At 50.3% G+C, this 26,783-nt stretch overlaps 1 protein-coding gene across 6 annotated transcripts in view; it reads right to left on the reverse strand.

The window, feature by feature from the left end:
• The window catches only part of Sfswap (splicing factor SWAP), a 65,617-nt gene extending 39,706 nt beyond the window's left edge, over nt 1-25,911 (reverse strand). For 2 of the 6 annotated variants that reach the window (XM_071615885.1, XM_071615879.1), the window contains exons 1-7: nt 25,414-25,909; nt 23,102-23,271; nt 22,391-22,522; nt 18,660-18,748; nt 12,696-12,921; nt 11,552-11,664; nt 10,243-10,375 (exon numbers count right to left, since the gene is read on the reverse strand). In XM_071615885.1, coding sequence (XP_071471986.1) covers nt 10,243-10,375; nt 11,552-11,664; nt 12,696-12,921; nt 18,660-18,748; nt 22,391-22,522; nt 23,102-23,271; nt 25,414-25,631 — 1,081 coding nt within the window. In that variant the 5' untranslated portion in view covers nt 25,632-25,909. Of the gene's footprint in view, nt 1-10,242; nt 10,376-11,551; nt 11,665-12,695; nt 12,922-18,659; nt 18,749-22,390; nt 22,523-23,101; nt 25,079-25,413 lie in introns of those variants that run through there. The other 4 variants (XM_034637104.2, XM_027952043.2, XM_071615889.1 and 1 more) reach the window with 4 other exon arrangements.
• Between the last annotated feature and the right edge of the window lie 872 nt (nt 25,912-26,783).

Raw genomic sequence — 26,783 nt, forward strand, 5'->3', positions numbered from 1 at the left:
AGTGGAGAAGGCTTGCCAGGCTCACGCCAGCACCAAGACAGCACCACGACAGGCCCAAGACAGCACCACGACAGGACCAAGACAACACCAAGATAGCACCAAGGCAGGACCAAGATAGGACCACGACAGGACCAAGACAGGGCCAAGCAAGACAGAACCAAGACAGCACCACGACAGGACCAAGACAGCATCAAGACAGGACCAAGACACCACCAAGACAGGACCATGACAGCACCATGACAAGACCACGACAGGACCATCACAGAACCAACAGAATGAGAACTGCAAAGGGTAAAACAGACATGGATTAAAAAAAAAAAAAAAATTGAAAGATGAAAATAATCCACGTTGATGTCAGGGAGAAACACAGGCTAAAACGAAGGAAAACGAGGAAACGCAGAGGAAAAAGACTCTGAGGGAAGGTCTTCAGAGGACCCGAGAGAAGCTTTCCCCTGCACGAGGGCCCGGCCTGCGCCTGCACAGCACAGGCCTGGAGCAGGACAGCTGGGAGGTAGAAGGCAGGGGGCTTGCCCTCCTCCACGTAGGTCCAGGGCCACCTGCAGCCCACCCCACAGCTACTGTAAAAGGCTGGGAAAATCAAAAGGCAGAGAAGAACATGCAGCGGCGGACATGCAGCCAGGGCGGCAAGGCCGGGGGCCCAGTCCTCTCTGGGTTTCTTGCTTAGGAAGCCTGGGAAACGGCGGAACCGGGAATTCTACACCCGGACCAGCTGTCCTCTTCCCGTGCGGTCGAAGGCAGCACTTGGTCCAGGATGCAAGAATCGAACACACCTGTCCATGGGTTGCACACCCAAGACACATCAGATAGTTAACAGAGAAGCTGCAGGGAAAAGACAATTCCACCCGCCAGGAACCAAGACCAGGCCACCAGGCAACCAGCACGACAGAGGCACCTTTTCCTCAATCCCCTGAGGTGACAGTAAGATTTCTAATAGAACCTGTAGTCAGCTGTGGGGGGCCGCTCTCAATGACCACAACTTCCCGTCCTGAAGCAAGGGGCTCTGACCAATCACTCACTACATTTTGTAATGACTTGGGCATTGTCCCAGCCTGGAAAGTTGAAGGTGTGTCTTTAGAGGTAGGCGTGTCACCCATGGGGCTGAGCTATGCCCACCTGTTCCTTGGTAATCCCACCCCTTTGCCCTGTTTAGGACAGAATGTTCCATGGAAATGCCTTCTGTGTGTCCCCTTCTCTTGTTCTGCCCTTGGGAGTGGCCTTCCTAGATGTCAGTCAACCTGCCGACAGCAGACATCACGAGGCTAGACTCAGACCCCTGAAACCTGACCCCTGGCCTCAATGAATGGCTTCTCTCCAATAAAAGGGGTCAGCAGTGCTCTCTTGCTCTTTCCATGGACCCCTAAGGTAGGAGGAGCCCTCACAGGACCCAAAGAAAAAGGTATCTCAGTCTCCTGTCTGGTTATTTCGTGCAGCCCAGTTCCCCTGAGGTGATCCTGAGTGTTTTAGTGGTAAGAAAGGCCACAGACAGGGGAAGGACAGAGGGAAGGTATTTTTTAAGAAGTAATTTCCTCTAGTTTCATAGTTACTAGTGTTGACCATAAAAACACTTGTCTTAAAAACAAAACAAAAGCCACAATGACAACCCCCTAATATTCTCTGAATCTTTCCTCTTGATCATAAAGGGTCTTTCAGAACTCTCTTTTTTTTTTTGGCACCAGGGGTTGAACCCAATAGTGCTAACCACTTAGCTCCAGCCCCAGCCTACTGTATTTTTTATTTTGAGATGGGGTCTCACTAAGTTGCTGAGGCTGGCTTTGTTTTGAACTTGTCATCCTCCTGCCTCGGCCTCCTGAGCTGCTGGGATTATAGTCAGAACTAAATACTGTTGTACTCTACTTTCTGGTGGAACTCAAGTAAACCTAAGTTTACTTCCCCTTTAACGTGTCTCTGAGGCCTGTCTACTCCTCAGGTCAAGTGCCCCCTCCCTTGTATATCAACCATCCCACACTACGCCGCTAATGCTGCTCCCACGCCCAGTTGAGTGCTGAAGGTGCTCTTCCTTTCTTACACGTCTCTTTTTTTAAATATACTTTTTTTTTGTTATTGCTGTAGATGGATACAATATCTTTATTTTTTTTTTAGATATTTATTTTTGTTTTAGGTGTAGATGGACACAACACAATGCCTTTATTCTTTTTAATGTGGCACTGACAATCGAACCCAGGTTGCACCCATGCACTCTACCACTGAGCCACAATCCCAGCCCCATAATATCTTTATTTTTATTTGTTTATTTTCATGTGGTAATGAGGATCAAACTCAGGGCCTCAAGCATGCAAGGCAAGTTCTCTACCACTGAGTCCCTGCCCCAGCCCTCTTGACTTATGAAAAAACTAGTTTTAAAAAGAAAATGCCGCAAACAACAAAAAAGTACATTAAAAAAAGGGGTAGAGAAAAAAAAAATCGAGCCTAGTCACATGAAATGGACTTAAGTTTATGACTTTTTAACTTACTACACTGTATAAAAAATAGTGGACCGTATTTCCGTATTATTGCCTCCTGTATAAATTAATTAAATTCACTATAATCTTCTGCAAGGATGTATAACTGAATAATAGAAAACAACTAAGTCACAACAAAAAATAAAAAGCTTGAAAAATAGTTCACTGTCAGGCTTCACAAAAGATTTTAGTTCCACATATTTGTATTCAAAGGGCTTATAGAAAAATTATTTTAAAGTAAAAACAAATGCCTTTCTTTCTGAAATACAGGAAAGTCTCTACCTGTGTAACACCTGAGTATAACCCGCGGGGATCCTAAAACATCACACAGGGTAACAGCAGACCAACCAGGTGGTGCCCAAGCCCTGCCACTCACAACTGCAGGCACAACCCGCCTGAAATTCACACTAAAACAGAACTGTAAAGAATTAACCCAGGATACTAGACTGGGCTCCACATAAGCATCACATGAATCTGCAAATAAGATACTAAAAAATCTATACAGCACAAAGCGGCAAGTCAGCAGCCGTGCTGGAGGCCCGCCTTGACTCTCCCAGCTCTTCTCCAGCTGATCCTGTCCCAACCACAGGTGGATATGGTCCACCCCTCTCCTGCTGCACCCTGCCCTCTCCTCAGGAGTCTGCAGTGCTGGTAGCTCTAGCCGGCTGCGACAGGCTGTGCCCAGGGAGAGCAAGCACTGGTCCTCCAACAGGGCGCACAAGCAGCCTCAGGCTTTTGCGGCCACTGAAAATCCCACAATGGTGGCTTTTTTTGGGGGGTGGGGGTTGGGGGGGCACTGAGGACTGAACACAGGAATGCTTGACTGCTGAACTACATCCCTAGCCCTCTGAAACTTTTTAAAATGCTGAGACAGGGTCTTACAAAGTTGCCAAGGCTGGTCTGGAACTTGCAATCCTCCTGCTTCAGCCTCCTGAGTCGCTGGGGTTGCAGGGGTGCGCCGGGCGCCCTGCTTACCACGCGCCCCCTCGTAGCTTTGCCTTTATCCGTGTATCTGTAGACTACAGCAGAGATCCCAGGTCGGAGGCACATGCATCGTTCCGACACACCTGCACACTGCTTGCACATGGCCGTGGCCTCTGCCACCACAGGAGATCTGTCAACCTCTTCCTTCCTAGCTTCCCTGACAGCTGGAAAATGATGTCCCTGCAAGCCCCTCTGCATTTCTGTTTAATCTCTGAAGATGGCTGAACTCATTTAACAGCCTAGAAACCAACTTTCCCCTGACACCTGGCACTGCAGCAGGGGCTGGGCTCGGGCCAGCAGAAGAGCTGTAGGGCAGGTGTCAGGCATGCTGTTGTCTGTGAGGATGTGTGTGCCCCACCCCCCACCAGTTTCCCATCCCCACTGGCTGATACAGTGCTGACCACTGCTAAACAGATGATCTTTCTCCTGCCGAAGTGTCCCTACTTGCCAAAAATGTCCTAGTGTGGGCTCTTACAGCTAGAAGTGACTGTGCCGGCAGACCCCCGCAGGCGAATGGGATCTGCTTTCTGGAGATGGTTCCTTTCTCCAGGGCCTCTCCCTGGAGCTGCCCCTGGGTGCTCCCTGTCCTTCCCGCTGCAGTTCCTGATGTGCTGGGCACCATCTTTCTGGTCCCCGAGGAGCTCCCGGTGGGGGCGGCTCCCCCTGTAGGGGAGCAGGTGCCAGGGTGAACACGGAGTGTGCGGCCTCCTCTCAGAAGGCTGGGACTTCTGCTTTCAGGACAAGCTTTTTCTTAAGCTATTTTTTTCTAGTTAAACTTACTATAATTATGCATTTAATTGATTAAAATTTGTGCAAACATGCAATTTGAGAAAAGAAAATTATTGTTTCTGTGACTATGAAGCTGAATGCTTTGGAAAAATAGGTTAAAAAGCCAACTGCTTTCAAAAATGCACTAGAGGAAAGAGAAATAACCGTCCATGCCCTGAAATAGTATGCTATCAACAGCTGCCAGCACCTGGGTTTAAAGAACTGACTATTTAAAGACTTCTATGGTAATAGTAGAGCTTTATGACCCGATACGGCCTATCTCCCTTTATTATGCTTTTTTTTTCCCCCCAAATGTTTTCTATTCTGGCTCATCACTTTTTTGGACAGCCAGGGAATCATTTTATGAGAATAACATCAAATTCCCCCATAAACCCACCCAGGTTAACCGGAGCTTACCAACCTGGGGTCTTTAGACTGTCAGTATTTCGAGAACACAATGAACTCACACCTCCTGTACATGGAGGCCCACAGAACTAAAGCAAGCGCACACCTGGGTGCCCGCTGCTCCCGGGCTGGGCCGGGCCGGCACATGCCCCGTGGCTCTAGCCTGTGCTTGCTTGCAGTGGCTGTGGGCTCATTTTCAAGATTTTCCATAGCTTTGCAGTTTCTCTTCTCCCTAAACCCAAATACTTAGTGAACTGTTACTGTGTCCAGCCAGGAAACCCTCGTCTTCAGTGGGGTCAACCTGCTGTTCAAGGTGTGGCCCTTCCAGAAGGCATGCTCACCTGTCCTACTCCTGACATGCCTACTTGTGGGTTCAGACCCTCACTCCCACCATCATCAGTCACAGTGAGATGCTCTCAGTGGCTCTGCCTGTGCTCACAGGCCTGCTCGTGGGTGTGTGTGACAACTGTCTGAGCACAGAGGTCCACCCCAGTACTCACACAGCCATCCATTCCAACAAACCAGAGGTGCTTTGGAGCTTTTATCCCTCTTTTTCCTAAATACACTCATTAGTAAACACTCCTGAGAACCCGTGTCCCTGTGGAAGGAGGCGAGGGGACACCCTGGCCAGTAGGTCAGATGTGGTCTTCATCCTTGAAAAGCTTAGTGTCTGTGGGGGGGATCCACACACGCACAGAAAGACTGACACACAATTGCTCAATGCACCCATGTAACATACACTGAACCAGCTTAGTAAGGAAAAGACTGAGGTGGTGGCCATCATTCTGACCCCCCATAGCCTCTCTGATCCTAGTCCCTTTCATTCTAGAGCACCCTTGGGTTAGGTCTTGGTCTGCTAGACAATCAAGTTCATTGTTCTCTTACCAAAATGCCACCCCGACCAGTGGGCAGCTGAACTTAAGATTGTTCATGTGAATTTGCAAGGAAACCAAATAAAACACAGACACAATTTACCTTTACACAAGCTTCAGGACGGCTTCCCCGCTCTCAGCCTCAAGATCCCCAAAAGGGAGAGTGAGAGAAAGTCACGAGAGGCTGGTGAGAGAGCACATTGGGAAGTGCTCTTTTATTGGGGGGACTCCTGTTCTTAGAAAGTTCTACTCAAAAAAGGGCAGAAGGGGCAGGACTACAAGGGACAGGTGAGTGTAACTCAGCCCTAGGGGCATGCCCCACAAAGAAGACCCTTGCTATCCGAGCTAGACCCCACCTAAGCCACAGTGAATGCAGTGGTTGGTCAGAATCTGAGGTGCCAGGACTGGAAGGTGATCTCATTCACTGTTGTTCCCCACACCAGTTACCCAAAGTTAGTAATGCTATAGATCACAGCAAAAACCAGGTGTGCGCACTAGCGTCTTGAAATCTGCCAAACTCCACACCTAGGGCCTGAAGCCACGCCTGGGGGAAGGTATGACTCAGGTCCACCCCTGCCTGTTCAAGACTGGTCCTGCCCGTCAAGACTGAGACCACCGACACCACCGTGCCATGGGCAGCCTGTCTCCTCATGGCTCTGCTGCACACATTGTGACAGGTTTCCCCACAGCCACAGCTGGTGAGGCTGGCTTCCCATGGGCACCATGGGGGCAGTGCTCATAGAAATGTCTGAAGGCTCAAGCGCCACCCTCCCTGGCCTGGGCCTGTCAGAGTGGCTCTAGCACAACGAACCACTCCCACGCCCACAAAGCCACCACTGCCTTGAAGCTGGACGCAAGGCTGAGACCAGCAACATTTCTCAGTCTACTCTCCTCCAAGGTCAGAAGTAAAAAGAAGAGATGTACAGCAGGTACACCTGTAGGAACCTGATGACAGACGTCACCTCTCCAGCCCAAGGAGGACTTCCCATAGCTGTGGCTGCAGGACAGGCCACAGAGCCCCACTTCCACTACGGGCCGTGCCTTCCGCAAGTCACACTCCCACCGGCACACGGCTTCTCTGTTACTGGGACAGGTGGTCAAGTGCTGGGTGCAGATTCAGCCCTTTCCCGCCAGCCAGAGCCAATGGCCCTCTCTCCAGACTCCACATGTCCACAGCTCTGGCCCAGGTAAGGGCCCCTCAAAAAGTGAAACTTCAGTAATTTTCATGATAGCTTTTCTAATAATTTCTCAAGTGAAAAGTCTACAAATGAAGCTCTCTTCAAAAAGCCACCTAATGCCTGTGAATGGTATCCCACTCCTGCACAAAGCCAGCTGTACAAGGGACAGCAAGACAATATGCTGGAGACCCCAGAGGGACAGACCTTGTGTGAAAACCCATAGGAACACAACCAAGGACAGGCTGAGGCAGAGAAAGAAGGGGAAAAGCAAAGTGTGTCCCTGGCAGGAGGATCCTTCTGGAAGCTGACCCAGCATAGCCCCAGCAGTCATTACCGACAGCCACACCCAGCACGCTCTGCCTCGAGGCCCACCAGGCTCAGCTCAGGGCCTTCCTGAGGAAGCACAAGGCTATCCTGGCCAGGGAGGAGGAGCTGCAGGTCCTCACACAGAGCCTTCCAGACACCGATCAGCCCACGAATCTCTGAAAGCACAACAGCAATGCACACTCCTGACGATTTGGAGAATAAAACTGTGCAAGGAAGAAATTCAAGCTGGGTGCCATCTCTCAGGGGCAGCTGTGAGCCAGTTGGCATTTCCGCGTGCTTCTCTCCTGTCCACCATCTCCAACACAGTGGGTCGTCACTGTCAGCACTCACGCACCCTAAACACCGCAATGGGAGACTCCTTAGTGCAAGAGACTAAGACTGAAAAGCAGGATTGGTGTTCTTCCCCTGGAACAACTGTGACAAGTCAGGCCTTCTCAGTGGCTGGTCACAAGACAGCAGCCTCACACACAGCTGTCAGTCAGACTGTAGGCACCCAAGCCTGACTGACTCGGCAGACACAGCTGCCCCATCAACAACACACCACCAAGAGAGCTTCAGGTCCCTGAGCTACTTGATGCAAAAGCTGCAAGGGCGACAACAGTCACCAGAGATGCAGGGACTTCGACGACTCAGAGATGAGACATTTCAGAGGACAGTGAGAAACAGCATCAAGCTGGCAGAGGTGAGCAGGCACCCAGCGAAGCCAGACAGGGAGGGAAGGTAGGCATTGTGTGGGCCGCATTTACCTACAGTGGCCTCATGCCAGGGTGCTACGGCCTCCAGGTCAGCATAAGGCAGAGCCCTTGACCCACAGGGACTCCTGATGCTGGGAACCCCAAATCAGGAGTTTTGGGAATTCTGGCAGGTTCCATTGGGATTCAGATCCCAAGTTCCAGCTCCAAGTTCTCCTAGGAAACTGGAACCAGGCCACCTCTCCCAGGTTATGACCTCCTTGGATCTGGATAGGCAGGTGTGGTGGTGGCCTGGAAGGCTGCCACTCTCTGAAGGGACTCTCAGTGCCAGGCTGATAGCGGAGTGGAAGCTGGAGTGTGTGTCTGCAACTATAAACCTAGGTCAGAGCTGCATGCCCTCACAAAACTCCAGAGAACCCCCTGCCCTATTCTTCCAGGTGTTCATCACTCTCACTGTGTAAAAAAAGGGAGGACTTTGAAGCAAGGACTGTGCATACTGCAGGATCAGGAGGCAGGAGTCAACTCCTGCAGGCCAGCCCTGGGAGCCCTGCCAGGCATTGCCTGAAGTCTGCCCAACTGGCTAATGTCCCATACTGCCATGGCTGGGCTTGGGCCACCACCTCCACCACGTGTGGGCTGCTGTGTCACACCGCAGCCACTCTCAGCCTGCTCCACCATCCTGCCCCGTGCTACATACTGCGCACATACTGCACCCCGACTGTCTACTAGTGGTGGGCAGCATCCCAAACCCCCAATTCCTACTGCTGTCCTGCAGAGCAGTGCAGTGATGTGCAGGGGTGCCGTGGACATGCCTGGACGCTGTCCTCCACATGGGCAGACTCAAGGCAGGCCTGAAAGGGAGAGGGTGAGGGTGCCCTTGTGGCATGCACAGGGACTGTATAGAGCCTCTGCTGCTTCCAATTGTGCAGACTTTACATGAGGCCACATGGAGCTCAGGGCTTAAGGGCAGGCCACACACAGGGTGCCTGTCAGAGACACTGGGGACAGCTGCCTTCTGATGCTGACACCAGGAGCTGACGCAGGACCTAAAGCAAAATGCAGCTCTGCCATGTGAGATCTGACTGCAGCACTCACAAATCTTGATTTGATCACTTAAGGAAATTACTTGATTCTTGAATCTCAGAGGTTTTCTGGGGACATGTGCACAAAGTTCAGGGAAGTGACTGATTTTTATAGCCTGCGAATGTGGAGTTAGCACAGTGAAATGGCACATCAGTAGTCCAGAGCTGAGAGGAAGGTGCGAGAGGGCGGTGCCAGCGCACGGCCAGAGCTGGCTCAGATAAACAGCAGAGTGCGTTTCAGAACCCGGCCGGCTGACCCAGTGTCACTTCCCAGGTGTACTCAGCACACAGGCCTGCAGGAGGCACTGGGCAGGCCAACTCCTCTCTGCTGCACGTCCTCAGGCCCCCTCAGCCTTGGAACAGATTAACTACCCCAAGACTTGGCACAGAGACCAGGGCCAAAACACTCAAACGACCCCTGAATCAATAATCTCCAAATAATTAAAAAGACGAAGGCAATCAGCAAGAAACAGAAGAAAGCAATGTAGGGCTGGAGTACAGCCCAGTGGTGAGGCACTGGCCTCGAATGCATACGGTCCTGGGTTCCATCCCCAGCACCAGGAAATAAGGAAAGGAAAAAGAAAAGAGAGGAGGAAGACCGGCTAGCTATTTTGTGCTGTGCTGTGCTGTGCTGTGCTGTGCGATGACGCAGCTGGCTCCCTGCGCCATCAGGCTTCTGGTGCACAGGCTCAACCAACTTCAGTTTGAAAATATTCAGGGGAAAACAACATTGTGTCTGCACTGAAAACTGCAAACCTTTTTCTCCTCATTACTTCCTGTACAATACAATGTAACAACTGCTGACCCAGCACCTGTGTTGTTAGGTTTCCTAAGTCCTCTGCAGATGGTCATAAAGTCTGCAGGAGGGACTTGAGCATGCTTGGGTTCACCAGAACTGCCAGGGTCCTGAGCCCCATACTCTGCAGGTATGCTGCAGGATGACCATCCATACTACCTTACACCATGTCTTGTTAAAGAAAGCAACCATGGCAGACAACCTACCTCCCACTCTCAACAGAACTGTATGTCCACCCAATCCTGGCTATCAGTGCCAACAGTCTCATGACACCATCCACAGGACAGGTAACACTATGTCCACCCAGCACCTGCATCTGCTTCTCTTAGCAGAGCTCTGACTGGGGCAGCGCTGTGCCCGACTGCAGGCCCCATTTTCTGGCTTGTGCTCTAGGTGGGAGACCATGGAACACTGCTCTAGTCAATTAAGGGGCACCGAAGTCACAGTGTGGCTTCTGGGAGGGACTTCAGAAGGGTAGGACAAGTTGCTGTTTTCTGTCCCTGCTGGAATGCTGAGCTGGTACAGGGCACAGTAGCCGTCCTGCCCCTCGTCAAGGCACCTCTCTCAGGGCAACACACCCCGGGTTGGACATGAGGACAGTGGTTGGGGGCTGGGCCTTGCAGCTGGATGCAGGTCAGAACGCACAGTGAGTACTCACAGTCTGCTGTGTACTCCACCTGGGAGGGCTGCACAGGCGCCCCGTCTGCAGCTGGGGTTGGGGCAGAGCTGTCAGCCTGTGCTTTACGGACCAGGGCTGCCAGGGGGTGATCCGGGTCCACCACCTTCAAGGGCTAAGGACAGAGAAGACACGGTTTTAGCATTTTCTGTGTTCTGGGCCACAACAAACTATCCCATTAAAAAAAGGTTCAGCTCCACTTTTGTGTACACCTTAGAGCAACCTCAATGCACGTGCATGCATTTGGATAGGCACACACACAGAGAATGCTAACAATGCCCAGGGGAGGTCATACCAGGCCCCAAGTGATGCAAAACTGGGAGCTAAAGGACAGGATTGGTGGCACAGGCCTCCAGAACCACAGCTCTGCAGAAGCTTCTGTGGGAGGTGGGCCTGGCAGCTGCCTGTCTCTCTGGTGCTGGCACCCTCTTTGTGATCCTTGCAACCAGGTGCTATATGGCTCTGAAAACCCTGTCTTCCTTTGACCTCCTGAATGTGCAGCCACCTGTCAGAGCCCACAGACTCCAGGCAATCTTCTGCTGGGTCCTGAACCCCTCCCTGGGCACACATACAGGAGGTCCTGGTGAATTGTGGCCTTGTGCTCCAGCTAGTTGTGAGTCCCAGAAGAACTGAGAGAGCACATGGCCTCTCTCCATAATGCCCACTAAGCAAAGGAGGGTGTGTCAGGACTGGACTGCTACTCCTGGAAGTGTGAGAAGCTCATAAAAAACTTGAAACTGTCCTTCCTCAGATAAATTTCTGATTTTAAACCAACGGTTTTTAATCATCCAATCAAGAATGATTCCCTCCAGGGATTGGCCACACAACACAATTGCTGAAAATCATATTCCTAATCTCAGACTTCTGTGTCCTTACACCTTATATGGAAGACAGGTGTATGAATGAACCCTAAGACAGTGCTGGTGGCTTCTTTGTAAGGATGAAGGAAGATTAGCTGCAGAAACATTTACTGAGAAACCATCTATGAAGGTAACTAAGGACTTCAAGAAGCAGATCTGCAGAACACCCATAAAATCCAATCCTGTAATGGAACCTACACTACTGCTTAGTCTTCTTCAACATTCTTCTTATCCCAGGGGACAAAAATACAAAAAACCAAAAATAATTTGCTTATGAAATAGACATGCAGAAAGCTTTGTCACCCAACTGAATACAACATCACTCAGGGGCAACCAAGGAAGACACAGATGCAACACACTAGAAGTGACACACTTGATACTTTCCAAACTAAACCAGCATCAATTTTATAGCTCAATAACAAGAGAGAGACCTTCATCAGCTCTTCCAGGCGGCTGCTCTTCTTGGAGGCGAAGAGAGACGGGTGTAAGTAGCTCCCATCTTCCTCATCATCCTCATCTTCATTGTCAGAGTTTGTGCCTGACTCTGAAATCAAAATCAAGATTCTGGTGTAACCGTCTACATGCATCACGTTATCATAGTTCATTGCACAAATAAGTACAGCTAGAATGACAACAAAGACTCTGGTGTGTGGTAGGAAAAATGTACCAAAAAATCCTCCAAGAACTCAGCAGCAGACAAGGGCATAGCTACATTTGGCCATTTTTGGGTTATCAGTCTACCAATACCTGTGGAGAATACTCCCTATGGACACCCAAGTTGGTCAGAGGAAGCCAGACAGGAAGTAGAAAGTAGGACCCTTGGCCATTTCATGTCTCCCTCTAGCATTTACTAGTCTGGGAGCAATGAAAGAGCTTTTATCATTGAGGGAAAAAAGGGGGCAAAATCTTACTGTAAAGGGGAAGTAAAATAACACCAATTAAAAAAAAAAAAAAAAGACAACAAAATTGGAGGTGAAATCTGTATTAAGATTTACACAATGGTGTGGGCATGGCTCGGGGTGGAGCACCTGCCTAGCACACACAAGGCCTGGGGGCTCAGTCCTCCCAGCACTGGGGGTTGGGGGGAAGAAGACTTGTGCTAACTGATGCGAAACATCTGATTACAAGATTCAATGGAAGACGCAGACTGACCCCTGGATTTTACTCCAAATAGAGGCAAGTGGCCTTATAAGAATTCAAAACAGAGACACCTACAAATATAAAAGCTTCAGACATACATTTCAAGTAAGAACCGTTCATTTTTTGTAGTGCACAACTTAACTTCACTCTCTGAACAGAGGTGCAGACTCATACCAGGAAAATGATTTAATGGAAGCATGGAACGACCCTTCTCTCTACAGAATGCTGAGCAAAAGGAGAGGGAAGGCTCCAGCCCAGGTGGCCACCTTCAGATCCTACCAGCATTTAATTGCATGTCACCATGTGTAGGACAGCAGCTGGGAGCTTCATGTCATATGCCAGCAGGAGTTCATGAAAAACACAGGGACCCCAAAGCCTGGTCCTCCACTGGCACCCCACACCCAGGTCCAACAGGACACAGCCAGGGTCACGTACTCTTTTTCTCTTCACTCTTGTTCTCTGCCAGCACTGTGTACCGCCCCTCCTTCATAGCTTTCTGGATGAATTTGTAGTAGGGGTTGAGGTAGTGATCAAAGCGCAGGAAATCAAACTGAGAGTTCCGTGCCTGCTTGGCTTTCAGCATTATTTCAAACTGTGCTCCCTGCTTGCACACAAAGTTGGCTGTACGCTCGATGATGGCATGCATCTTGGCTGTTGGTGGCTAAGAGAAAACACACACGTTCAAGTCATTCATCTGTCGTCATTTCCCCTAACCACACAGTTGGTTGCACACTGGTTTTACTGTTTATCTCAAGAAACCCTTCAATTGGGAGCCCAGGCTGGTGCTGTCCCAGGGACATAATACCCTATCTCTGGATCTCACTGGTGTTGGTGGGAAGAGAACACACCTGCCGAGGCACACCGTTTTTTGCCTTTGGACAGAACCCAGGGGAGCGAATCTTCTTATGCACCAAACTAATACCTTTCCATACAACCAGGGTTCCATGGTGGGCTCCAGGGACTGGTGAATCTTCTGAAGGGGTATGCAAATTTTGCACACATGCATTTTTCTAGGGGAGAAGCATGTACTTCCATGTTTCCCAAGGACCTAAGAATCCCTCTGCTTCCTGTCTTGCTAGGACTAGGCTTTAGAGCCTGGAGGCTCCCTGCTGCCAAACAGTCCTCCAACACCTGAACACGCAAGTGCAAGCTCATACGAGGAGCTCCCGCCAAGTCTCTTCAGTGCCCCACCACCTCTGCTCTTCTCAGGTCCTGGCAAAGGCTCCAGCAGGATGCCACCCCCACCTGAAGCATGGTGTCCTATCCTTAAGGCAGCCAGGTCACCCTGCAGGAGAGTCCTTGATGGTTTGCTATCAGTTCACGACTGGCACTCATAGCCCGCCTCCTCCCTCCCCAGGGCCACCGAGTCACTCCACCACACAGTGCACTTGCCACTCTGGCCCACACACAACCTGTCAGACCGAGAGCTGGGAGCCACACACCCAAAATGCCTTCAGTATCTCAAGAGAGATCAGCACTGGAAAGGTGCATGGAAATCCCATGCATATAAAACTGGAAATTTTTCTCATTAAGAATGAGTGGTTGGGCTGGGGATGTGGCTCAAGTGGTAGCGCGCTCACCTGGCATGCACGGGGCACTGGGTTCGATCCTCAGCACCACATAAAAATAAAATAAAGAAGTTGTTTCCACCGAAAACTAAAAAATAAATATTAAAAAATTCTCTTTCTCTCTTTAAAAAAGAAAAGAATGAGTGGTTAATGGGCTGGGGAGATAGTCAGTGATAAAGCACTTGCCTAGTATGCATGAAGCCCTCCCTGCGTTCAATCCCTATCATCACATAAAAAATAAACAACAACAAAGGATTAATAAATAAACAAACAACAACAATAAAAAAAGAGTGCTCACGAATCCAACAAGCTTATTGTAGTTTAGGGGCTTCATCCTTCATAAAATTTAAAGGGCTTAATTCTCAAATTTAATTTTCTGAATTAATAACATCCTTCACACTTCAGGATAAATGCCCCATGATTAAAGTTGTATTTAGATTCCCCAATAAATTAGATTCCATGTTAAAGGCCCACTGTGGGCTGAAATATGAACCCTGATGCAGGTTTTTCATTGGCTTTGGTTAAATACAATTTTTTTTTTTTTGGTACCAGAGATTTAACTCAGGGCTCAACCACCGTGCCACATCTCCAGCCCTACTTTGTATTTTATTTAGAGACAGGGTCTCACTGAGTTGCTTAGGGCCTAAGATGCTGAGGCTGGCTTTGAACTTTCGATCCTCCTACCTCAGCCTCCTGAGCTGCTGGAATTACAGGTGTGCCATGAGCTATTGAGCCTGGTTTACAATTAATTTTTAAAATGGTACAATCTATAAACTAGTTAATTAGCGATCACTTAAGAACAATGACCTTTAAAGGAAAATATGATGCCATCTAGAGCAGGCTCTACTGACCAAACAGATGTGCTAGTCTAAACTGTGGTAAAGGTAGGCCTGTTAATGACACAGTAACATGACCACATTGGTCAAAATGCAAAGGGTAGGTGATGCCCTAAGAGCAGGGCATCTCATGAGCATAGGTTAAGCTATGTTCCCAGAGAAAGTAGACAGGGGATAAAGAGTCATTCTTTGCCATCGTTATCATGCAGATTTTAGATAACTCCTTTTCCACTTCAGATGGTGATCACTCTTACTGTCCAATGGTACCTTAAACACAGCTGACAGAGGCTGGGGATGCAGATCAATGGCAGAGTATGTGCTTAGCATGCCTAGTGCCTGGGTTTGATTCCCCAGGACAAAACCCACAAAAACTAACAGTTCATGTGTAAATGTGTGTCCCAGAGATGACCTGATAAAAGGGGTGTCCTTCCCTTCTGAACCCCAGGGGAACCCTCTGTTGAGAAAGCCTAGAGCTGAGAGGAGCTGAGAGGAAAGCTGTGGTCGCCTGCTCTCTCCTCTGACACATTGGTAAGAATTCAGAGGCAGAGCCAGTCCTGGGAGCAGGATGGGGGCATTTAAGGTCAGGAAACCCTCAGTCATGGGCAACTATGGACTATGTGGCAGGAGAAGAGAAGGGATGGGGAGCTAGGTGGGGATCAAGTGAAGAACCTCAGGGGCAGCTGCCAGGCTGCCTTTTCCACTGGGGATGGGAAAAAAAAAACCCAAAACACTTGCTTTGCCTTCAGGCCCCAAAAAATCCCAGATCCAGTCACAATTCAAATGTAAAACTACAAAACAGCAGGAAAATATTTTCAGTGGGAAAGCATTCAAAGCAAGCCTCAAAACCCTGCAGCCATAAAGAGGGACCACGCCATCAGCAGCACAGACTGAGAGGAAAGAGCCACACAGTGTCCCAGACAAGGCACTGGGGAGAGACCTGCGAGGCAGTCGAACAAGAGCCCCGTCCACCCACACAGCAGCCATCACACATCAAAAGAGAAGGACCTAGCTCCACAGAAGCACACTAGCCTCTGCCCCCCGCCCATCTCCCACTTTCCACACCGCAGCCAAACAGGGAAGCAGAACTCTGCCTGCTGGAACCCCAAGTCTGACTGGCAGGGCTGAGGGCAGTTTCTACCCGCCTCGAGTTACACCTCTATGCTCCTCATCTGGAAAATGGGCAACAGCTGTATCTACTGTGGACCAAGACTTCGAGCAGCAACTCGGAAGCACTCTGCACAGGGCCTGGTATGAAGCATGAACAATGAGGCTTGCTGCGAGCTACCTTTCCCTGAGCTGCCTCGAATGTACCCATCTAAATCAAGTCCCCCACCCCTGCCCTGCTCTTGAGACCCAGTCCCCTAGAAGCACACTTGAACACACTGTTGACCACAAAGATCTCTGGGTCCCATGACTGAACAGTGGCTTAGGAGCTCCGGCTCTGTGCCATCTGCAGTGTCTCAGAAGAGTGAGGAGATAGGTGGGCAGGGATGGGCCAAGTGACAGGCTCTCCCCCCAGCCAGCTGCACAGCACACAGCCCTGCAGAGCAGGTCCAGAGGGCTGGCCTGAATGCAGGGAACTTGGGACAGATGGGTGTCTAGGTCCCTGGGAAAAGACAGTGACTGACTATGCCATGTCAAGACACCGTTGCCTAGTTACACATTTGGAGGAAATGTAAGTCCCACTTCCCACAACAGACACACACACACACATGGAGTCATTATAAAAGGCTAAAATAAAGGCATCAGATCACTTGAGGGGACTTCAGTCTACAGGCTCAGCTGTCAAGGGCCAAGGGCTATGTGGGATCCCTTCTGGTGGCACAGGAGCTTATTAAGCAGGAGGCAAGCAGAGCCACCAGGTGCTGTGACATCATCAGGTTTTTAAGAGCAAGAAACCCCCAAAGTGCTTGCTTTCTCTGATAACTGCCTGACCTCCCTGCCAACAAGTCACACCCACCCAGTGGCCCCCTGAATCCAGGCCAGCCTTTCCACGCACAGCCAGCCAGCATCCTGCCAGCTCAGCCCCGCATACCCTCCACGACACGGCCACCACAGGCCAGCACGGCCTCCCACACGGCCTCCATGACATGGCAACCACGGGCTCTCACGCCCTCCACGACATGGCCACCACAGCCCCACACGGCTCCACGATGCGGCCACCACGCCCCACATGGCCTCCACGACATGGCCACCACAGCCTCCCACATGGCCTTCGTGACACAGCCACCACAGGCCAGCATGGCTTTCCACGCCATGTTTCCTACCAACATGGACACCCCAGAGCAGTTTATACAACAAGCCTATGTCAGAAACCACAATGACTGAAGAACAAGGCACTGCCACAGAAGAAACGGAAGACGCCAAGCCGAGACTCAACCAAGCACCCACATGGCAAAACCCTGCACTCCAGGGGCCTCCAAGAGGACGCTGGAGGAAACTAACCCTCGAGAGCCTGTGCTTCTCGCGGAGGCCACTCCTGCTTTCCTCTGGGTGGCAAGTGTTTTGGTTCTGGAGGATTCCAACAGCCATTAAATATTCTAATAGAAATTAAAGCAAGAAATTTCTGTCATACTTCTAAGTTTATATTTACATAGAAACTTTAAAAATCATATAAAAATAAGTGATATTCCCTAGAGTCAGCCTCAAGCAAATGCTTTTAGTATGAATTGTAGCTAACACAGCAAATGTGATATTCAAGGGTTAATTCTGGTGGGTCTCTCCTGCAGAATGATCACTCAGGAACCCAGGACATGCCAACATGGCCAGTGCCTGCTGATGGGAGTCTGGGGACATTAGTCATCAGTCTGCACGTGATATTTCAGCTCTGACCACAGCACAACAGTCACAAGCTGGAAACAGGAGCAAACCTGAGCGGCACTGACCAGAGACAAAACCCAGAGACACAGCCCATGTTGGGAAGAGCTGGAGACATGAGCAAATCCCTGAGAGGCACTGGGCCTGAGCGGGAACTGAGGGCAATCATCTCCTTTGCTCACAGGATAGGGGGTAGGAAAAAAACACAAGAACTGTCACATTGCTGTGAACTACAGAGGCAGTGCAGCAACACATGCAGAGATTAAGAGACATCATCTTCTGCCAGACACAGATAAGGCCTGGAGGGCCCGCAGTGCAGCACCTGCAGCCCAGCTGCGGAGGGCAAGGGCAAGGCAAGGGAAAGCTCTTGGTTGTGCATGAGCACTTGGGAAACTTTCCACATTCAAACACCTCTAATACAATAAGGAGACTTGCAGGCTCCTGCCTGCTGCATGAGCCAGAGTTCTTGACTTTCCTAAGTCTGTTTCTCATCTGCAAGGAGGAGAGTAACAACGCTATCTCAGAGGGCTATCAGCATCAAATGAGAAGACCCACAAGCAGCAGCTTGGCACAGCGCTGGAATACAGAGATCCCTCAAGTAGTAGCCTTGGCTTGGCTTTAAGGCCACTGTAACTGGACCTGAGTTCAACAAGGTGCAACTGAAGCCTCGGGCTGAGACAAGGGCCATCCTGGGGACTCCACCCAACAGCAACCAGCTACAGAGGACTTGCAGTGCAGGGCTACTCATGATGGAAGTGAGTACCCAGAACATGTAGAGCCAAGGCCAGGAGCCCACAAAAACCACACCAGGAAAAGTTGGAAGGACGCACAGCACCGAGCAACGCTGCCCTGAGCATGCAACCTCCACCAGTGTGTGCTCGCCACACTCTCCGCCAACTCTGACATGCTGGCCACGCTGTCCAGATCACGGGACTCAACCACACAGCCCCTGGGGTCCACACAACGTGCTGACAAGCTACCCTAGTTATTTTGCTACAATCCCTTCATCGTTCTTTCAAATGAAAGCAAGCAGGAAGTGGCCTTTTCCCCCATTAACTCACAAATGACTGCAACCTGGTTCACCTAAATGGCAGCTGCACTGTCACTGTGCCCTCACACACAGCACTGAAGAACAACAAGTGGCCACCCACTGCAGGGGCTTGCAGAAGCATACGTACCAATTCCACATCAGATGGAACGTTCAGTCCTAGAGGGGCGATGAAAGGCTCTTCATTTTCCTCCAAATTTTCAGACTCGCTTTTTTCTACTAAAAAAGAAAATTGAGACCTTCAGAACAATAACCAGAGAAGAAGGCTCCTGCCAACAGCATACAGCACCCAGGGAAGAGCAGTGATGGGCTCTTCCTTTCTGTGGCTCCTTCTGAAACACTGTGGAGAGGATCCCACCATGTTGAAGTAGACTCACATAATGAGTTCCCAAGAGGCTGGTGGTGCAGATGATCCTGCCAGCCTCAGTCCCAACCCTGCCATTTCCTGGCTCTGGTTTCCAAGGGCCATGTGAAGTGTGAGCCAACCCATATGACCTCAGCCAGAGCAGAACACTGGACTCCGAGCAGGCTCTTGGCCAAAGTCCTTGCTCTGTGCTGCCCAGCCTCCCTGCCACACACATTTGCACTGAACTGGCACTGTTCCTGCAGACTCTGGGGCACTAGGTACAAGACGAGGTAACACCCCCCGGACAACTCAACCTTGATCATCCGATTGCAAAAACCTAAACAACAACATCATGACTTCTCCACCCAAGCAAACTACTGCTTTCCCACAGTCGGATGTATCACTTCAATTCTACTCATTATTAATATCCATATCTGCCTACTATGTGTTAGATAAGGTGCCTTACAATTAAAACTTCTTGAATTCTAAGATATTCCAATTTACCAACAATTCAGATGACTATCAACCTAAGGGACATAGTGAAATGCACAAAAATCAGCACAAAATTAGAAAAAAAAACAACAACATTTTAATGAATTTCAACTTTTACTTAGGTTTTTATTCCCACAAAAGTGATAAAAGAACCAAACATTAAATCCTCATCTAAATAAACGTTCTCATGACACACAGCGCAGCCTCTTAAGTCAACAATCTGCCAACATCTCTTCAAGTCTAATTCCTCAGTGAACCTAGGGGAGCTGTGAGCAGGCGTCCCTGTAGGTGAACACTCGGGGTTCTCACCTGAGATGCAAGTCAACTGTAACAGAGGATGAACTGTGCCCCACCTGTTTCTGCACACACTAAGGACAGGGTGAGTGGAGGGCAGAGCTACTACTGCCTAAACCCCCATGTCTGGCAAGGCCACTGTCTAGCTCCAGCAGCCAAACAACAGAGTGGAGTTGCAGGCAGCAGAAACCAAGGTCTGTGAGATCTTCCACTGGGAAGAAAAAGCCAAGTGACAACTGAGCTAAGCTTCCTCAGAACCTTTCTGAGAAGGAGGCCAGGTGTATGTGTTTAAAACAATTCTTACTGCATTTTTCAAAAGTAAAAAAAGCAATTAAAATTCTGTCTTTTCAAATAGCTTTTTTGTAACCTTAAGACATGTGGAAAAGTCAAGGCCTTCTAGTTGAAGGCCTTCCCTGGGATAGACAGGTCAAATGGGTCATTCTGTTCTCATACAGGCCTTTATTTTCAGTGTCACAAAGTAAAAATCTACCATTGCAACACAGACTCACATATTCCAATAGCCTTTTCTTATCAGAACATGCACATGCAGATCTGGGATGTGGCAGAGGGCTGGAGCACGCACCTAGCACGCGCACGGCCCTGGGTTCAAGCCCCAGCACTGGAAAAAATACTTAAAAACAAAGGATCTTCAACGATAATAAACTGTGACCAGGATGAAAAATACTGTGCTAATGAGAGAGAGGAGAGGTGAGGTCAGGCAAAACAGAGGCGTCAAAGCGCCTTTGGCTGACACCACAGGGTTACAGATACTAAAAGGTGTTAAAGTAAGTTATTTTAAAAACCAAGGACTATTTAGAGATTCTGCTGACATGGAAAAATCTGATTTTATCTTCTACTTTAGATGCAGTGGCCCCTGTCTATGATCCCCAGCCACTCAGGAGGCAAACCAGATTACAAGTGTAAGGCCACCCTAGGAAGCTTAGTAAGGCCTGCCTCAAAACAAAAAATAAAAAGGGATGGGAATACAGCTTATTGGTGAGTGCCCCTAAGTTCAGTCCCCCTTACTGGAAAAAGAAACAACATTCAACTTGGTTGCTAGTGGTACTGGGCACCAAAATGAATCCCATTTGAGGGTGTTTGTGTGTGTTGGGGGTGGTGTTTTATTTATATTAGTGCAAATTAAACATAAAATGCCAAGCTCCAAGTTTCCCAGGAGCCCAATAACCATTTATAAAGAGTATTTTATATTAACAGAAGACAAAGTGAAGAAATACACTGTTTGCAAAATTTAGAAAGTGTAACAGTCTATTATCTCTCAGCCCAATAATTACATTGAAACAATGGCCCAACTTCTAGAACAGGAGGACAACTGTGAAATGGCTCTGTGGGCCCAGGGTCTATCTCAGCCTCATGCCTGCCAAAGCCCCAACTGGCAGCAGACAGAACAAAAGAGCTCAGCTGTTCTGATGAAATCCTACAGACACAAACCCGGGAACTGGGCCTGCAGTCATGGCTGCCTGTGCCTGATCTAGAATATTAGGAAGTTAATGTAAGGGACTCTTCTAAAGATTATTGCCATTAAAAGACATGAGGCCTTTACACATTTTAACTCTTCAGTTGTGAAATGTTGGTATTCTTGCCTTCTGGTAAAAACCTTATGCGTTTCAAACTGAAATAATGGATGTGGTCCAGAGAAGAGACAACTGCATTGGAACTATCCAGAACTTCCAAGAATAGCTTAATTTGGATAAATGCACATTTACTTCTCAGATCTGCAACATTTCCAGCACATCACGATGATCACGAAAGGGACTATCAGGTTTCAAAGCCAATGCAAACTGCTAAGTTCCTCCACCAGTCTTGAGCTCAGCACGTCATGATCTCACTTGGAGGATCTCTCTCCATGTTCCCAAACAGAGCTGTGCGTGTGACGCTTTTGCCCAGATGATGAGTATAAGGTGGAAGGAAAGCCCGAGTGCCTGCGTGCCTGGTCTGCTCCTCCATGGCCACCACTCCTCAGTGGATGGCTGGGGAGGCCCCCCACAAGGCTGCTCCGACGCCTCACGAGTATTACTTAAGCAGAAACCAATCAAGTCCCAAATAACAGACTCAGTTAGCTCTGACATTAAGTCTCTGTAGGATGTGATCCAGTTTGTTCAACATCTAAATGGGTTTCCAAAGTTCTCCTTTGCAACAGAATACCCTACATGAGCGCAACCTGTCCTTAATGCCTCTGGTTCACACAACTGCGGATGGCAGTGACAAATTGGTAATGGTGCTCCCAGGGCTTACAAAGTGACAAGGACATTTCCTGCTGTATTAGAGGAGCCTGGATTTCTTTGTAGCATGGTTTTGTATATTCATAGTTCCCAGAGTTAATCCAGGAAGGCACATATGAAATCTTTAATCTTATGCTAAAATTCTTGTGCTACGTGAACAAACTCCAGGGATGTCTTTCCACTGGACACTGGTCATCAGGTCAGCTATGAGGGGTAATCAGAAGTAGGCCACGTGAAGGAAAGGCTGCTGCCCACCCTCTGCTGCTGCTGCCAGACAAAGGCAAGAACATCCACAAGTACTACCAATCCAGAAACGGGATCCAGAGGAAGTCTGCTGTCGCCCCTGCCTGGGCAGGCAACTTGGATCCAGTGCAGAAAATGAGTCTGAGTTCACAACCTGCCTGTTGGCAGTTCATGTTCTAGTGCTGATCCACCCCACCAGAAGGAGCCCCACAAAAGCTCGGGGTGCTCTAGTCAGGGCCTGCTCACCTCTCTGTTTTGAAGGCTCCTCCTCCTCCGTTGGCTCGGATGGGTCGTAATAGTCACTGCCGTAAGTGAAACCCACGGCACTGTAGCTCCCATCCTCTGCCAGCGCCTCACTCAGCCGCTTGTATTCTTCCTCTTGAATAAAAACAAGAACTTTGTTAACAAAAATGGAAGCTTATTGAGAAAAATTTCATATATTTCTAAAGTTGTAGCTATCGATAAAGCAAACAACACATTTTTTCAACCTTCTTTTGAGGCAAAAGTGTTTCTAGAAACGCACACTTTATGTCTATCAATATATACTTTTGCCAGTAAGTGTTTACCCACAGAAAGCAGAATACACATCTTTTGTGGAAAATTTCTTCCTGCTGAGAAAATTTTGGGATTAAGAATTGTATTAAAGATTGTTAAGGCAAAGACAAGAACATCAATTTTAATTCATACGATACTGTTAAAGAAGAACAGTTAAAGAGTTTGGTTTTTGTTTTTTCAAATCCCAGTCTGCCCTCAAAAGCTGGGAAAATTCTTTGTGGCTCTATATATAAACTATCCTGAGGTCCTCTCAGAACGCAAAGACTCCTGTTTTTCCAATCCACTGGGTACTGTCAAGATAATATCAGAAAGAGTGAGTATAAAAAAATGAATGGGAGTAAACTTTTAAATACTTAAAAATTTTTAAAGTTGTGGCTGAAATAAGTCTTTCTTGAGCAGTACCTTGCCTTGCCTCCTCCTCAAGCAAGTCCGTATGCAAGGCTAAATACCTCTCTTCATCACACAGCGCCTCTACCCGCGCCTCCTCTTCAGATAGCTGGTAGTCTCGGTTCCAAGTGGCATACTCGGCATCATACGCAGAGAGGTCATGCAGGTGACCACGCCCATCGTATCTGTAATGCGAATACGCTGGTCAGCACACAGAAGTCACCGCCTAGGCTGGTGGCGTGTGGCACTCGATGTGTGTACTTACCGATTAAAATAATAAAGTAAAAGTATTAAGGGAAATGCAAAACTGCTCAGACTTACACTTCATGTGGCTAGTCATCTCTCCTACTGATTAACTCAAGTTATCTTAAAAAAGTGTAACTCCACTGTATAGCACGATAAAACTCATAATTAAAGGCAGACAATCCTTTAAAGCGTAAATGGCATCTGCCTCACTAGCAGTTCTTACCGTGCATGGTTTGATTAACCATTCAATGCCACTTGTAAAAAAACAAAAAAACAAAAAACTTTTTTTCTGAAAAGTTAAATATCATAGCTTACATTCACACAAACCGAATACATAAATACCTATCCGTAAGAACCAAACGGTCGAAATTTCCTCGCTTCTTTCTGCTAGTCCCGAACTCTCAGGAGAGATCTTCATCAAAGAAACTTGCGTCCATGGAAGGTAAAATCTTGGCTAGGCTCTCGCCCCTAGCCACTTGGCTGAGGAAATAAGTGCTGGGTTACGTGGTAGAGAGACACACATACATAGGAACAGCGACATATACATGCAGTGTAGGGAGGTTCACTGGAACAGGCAAAAACCATTAGAAGACGCGTATCAGTACTTCCTTTTGAACTTGATACCCCAGGAAATAACACAGATGAGGACACACCCATGCTTCTCTGGCATGGACCAATAGGTCCCTCATCAACCCAAGGACAAGAAAAGCACTTTCTGTTATACTTTTAACATGAAAAGATTCAATGAAAATGCTGTCAACGTACAACTGTCAGAAAACGAGTGAGTCGGTTAATTTTACTTAAAATACTCAGATTTTGGGTCACAGAAGCAAATATTGAGCAACAAAAGTCTGCCTGATTTTTTAATGCTGACTTTTGTAATGGTGACCAAGTTAATGGGGGGGGGGGGATACCAGGGAACCCAAATTATTGCATTTTATTAAAATTTAAAATTAGATTTATTTTAATGTAAACCTCCTTAACTTACAAATGTAAATTATTATTTAAAAATATTACACATTTACATGTGTAGTGTTTGCTCCCCACCAGTCTTGAGAGACCTAAGTCAAATCATGTACAGAATGACATGGAAACTGCATGAAGAGCTGAGACACCAGCGCTCACCGAACTTTAATAATGCACATTACAAATCACACTTTGGAAAGCAAGCCCGAGAGCTCAGGCAACATCGTTCCATAGAAATGGCAGTTCAAAGGCACAGCACGTCTGAGCAGAGCGTGGAGCATCAGATCCAGAGCCGATCTGATCTGCAACCCTCCCTTCTCGGAGTCCTTGTTTCCTAGCTCTACCTCCAAATGGAAATGTCAGGGACGGAAAAAGGCCTATTTGGTCATTACTGTGTCCATTCTGGGCAGCTCAGAGGTCATCCCTACAGTCAGGTTCCAGGGCTTTGCAGAATCCAGTTCTAATCGTCTCAAACGACGGCTTCCTTCACTCGGAGAGACTATTCCACGGTTAGCCTTTCAGTCCGGGCCCCAGAAGTAGTGTTGCCCGAGCGGCAGGGACATCCCAGCACCCCGGGGAGAGGGAGGGAAGCGAGCGGGGAGCAAACACCCTACAGCACGTACGTCGCCCTTTCCAACCACACACTCGGCCGCCAGCCGGCCCTCCGCCGCCCCGGGCGGTGACACTGGAAGAGAACCCGCAGCGGCCCAGCCCCAGGGACGCCGCTGCGGCAGGGTATCGGCCGCGCGGGGCCTCGCCCACCGCCCGGGTCCTGCTGGCCGGGGCGGCCGCAGGCTAACTCGCGGGGTCCGAGGGCGGCGTCGCGGAGAACAAAAGCGCGCTCCCGGCGGCCGCCGCACGGCGCCGAGCGGCGCCGACCCCGTGGCTCCACCGCGCTTCGTGGCCGGCGGCCGCCCGGGGCGCGCGGCGCGGCGCGGCGCGGCGCGGCAGAGACGATCCCTTCGGCGACAGGAGTGACGCCGGCTGCAGCCGGAGCCCTGGGGCGGGCGACGCAATCCCGCCCCCCGGACGCCGGGACCCCACGTCGGCGCCAGGCGGACCCGCGGCGGGGGAAGGGAGGGCGGCAGGGGCGGCGGGTGGGGGGTGCGACCGACCTGTCGATCAGGAGCTTGTGGTCCCCCATCCAGGGGATGAGGTGCTGTCCCTGCTCCTGGGCCAGGGCCCGCTCGTCGTCCCGGAACAGCTTGCAGGCATAGCCGAACACCAGCAGCTCCACTCGGCTGCCCCCGCCGCCGGCGCCACCGGGCCCGGCCTCCTCCTTCGCGCCGCCTTTCCTCTCGGGCTTGGCGCGGCCCCCGCCCGCGCCGTACATGACAGCGTCCCCGGCGTCCGGGCCGGTCCTTTGCTGCTCCGCGCGACGTTCCCGATGGCTCGCCTGGCCTACCCCCTCAGTCAAAGGCGCCGCATCCCGGCCGCAACCTTAACACCGCCGCCATGGCGGGCCACAAAATGGAGGAAGCTCGACTTCCGGCAGGAGGGCCGCACTTCCGGCGAGGGTAGTGGCAGATTCGCCAGGGCCAGGAGCCGTTTCAGCTGCTGGAAAATACGTAGGCCTTCCTTTTCGCTTTCCGACGCGTTGCCGCCGTCGGAGCGGCCGTGCTCAGGGGACCCACATTGTTTTCTTGTTCTCCGGAGGTGCTCGGCAACATGACGAAAGCGCGGCGGGGCACCGCGCGCCCGCTTCCGCTGCGGCCGGTGGGGCCGCGATGGCGTCTGGGCGGGGGCCCTCCCCAGATGCCGCGCGTGACCGCGGTTCCGCCGTGTTTGGGGTCGCTTAGGGGTCTGGGTCCCAGGCGCCCGCCTCGGAAGGTGCCCGAGGCTCGTGAGTGCCCCAGACCCCGGGGCCGCGTGCTGGGCGGCGCATCTCCGTCTGGCCCGCGGCCTCCCCACGTGGGGCTCTGGCCCAGCGCTTTTGGGTCGGAGGGTCAGGAGCTGGAGGGCCACGGGTCCTGCGGGCAGACAGCCCGTTTACGCCGGGTGTGCCTGGAGCCCCCCACGGGGGCCGAGGACGTCTTCCTGCCAGGAACATGGCAGCGAGGCCGGGCCCTCGCCGGGGTGGGCCGGCCCTGCGGTTTCCCCTGTCGCCCCTCGGCTCACGTCGGTGGTGCTTGGAGGTAGCACCCTGGGGAGTGCAAGGGTACCGTTGCCGCCCGCGCTCGGGGGCTGCTCGGCCTGCCGGCCCCTCCCTGGTGCGAGGCCTTGCCAGGTGCGGCCCGGGGGCTGGAGGAGCGCCACCCACGCTCCGCGCAGCCTCAGGTGCTGGGCAGCAACCGAAAACGTGCCGACCCGCAGTACCCGTTTCTTGAAAATTGAGCAATGAGCAGCTCGCACCAGAAGCACTTGTCGCTTCCGGTTCCCCTGACCGGGCCACACCTTTGTGTTTTATTTGATAGGCTCCTCATCACTAGTCTAACCCAAGCACTCCTTCTTCAGCGTGGCTTCCTCTGCCCCTAACAGGGTGTCT

The sequence above is a fragment of the Marmota flaviventris genome, chromosome 1 (genome assembly GCF_047511675.1).
Source record: "Marmota flaviventris isolate mMarFla1 chromosome 1, mMarFla1.hap1, whole genome shotgun sequence".
In the NCBI taxonomy this organism is placed as follows: domain Eukaryota; kingdom Metazoa; phylum Chordata; class Mammalia; order Rodentia; family Sciuridae; genus Marmota; species Marmota flaviventris.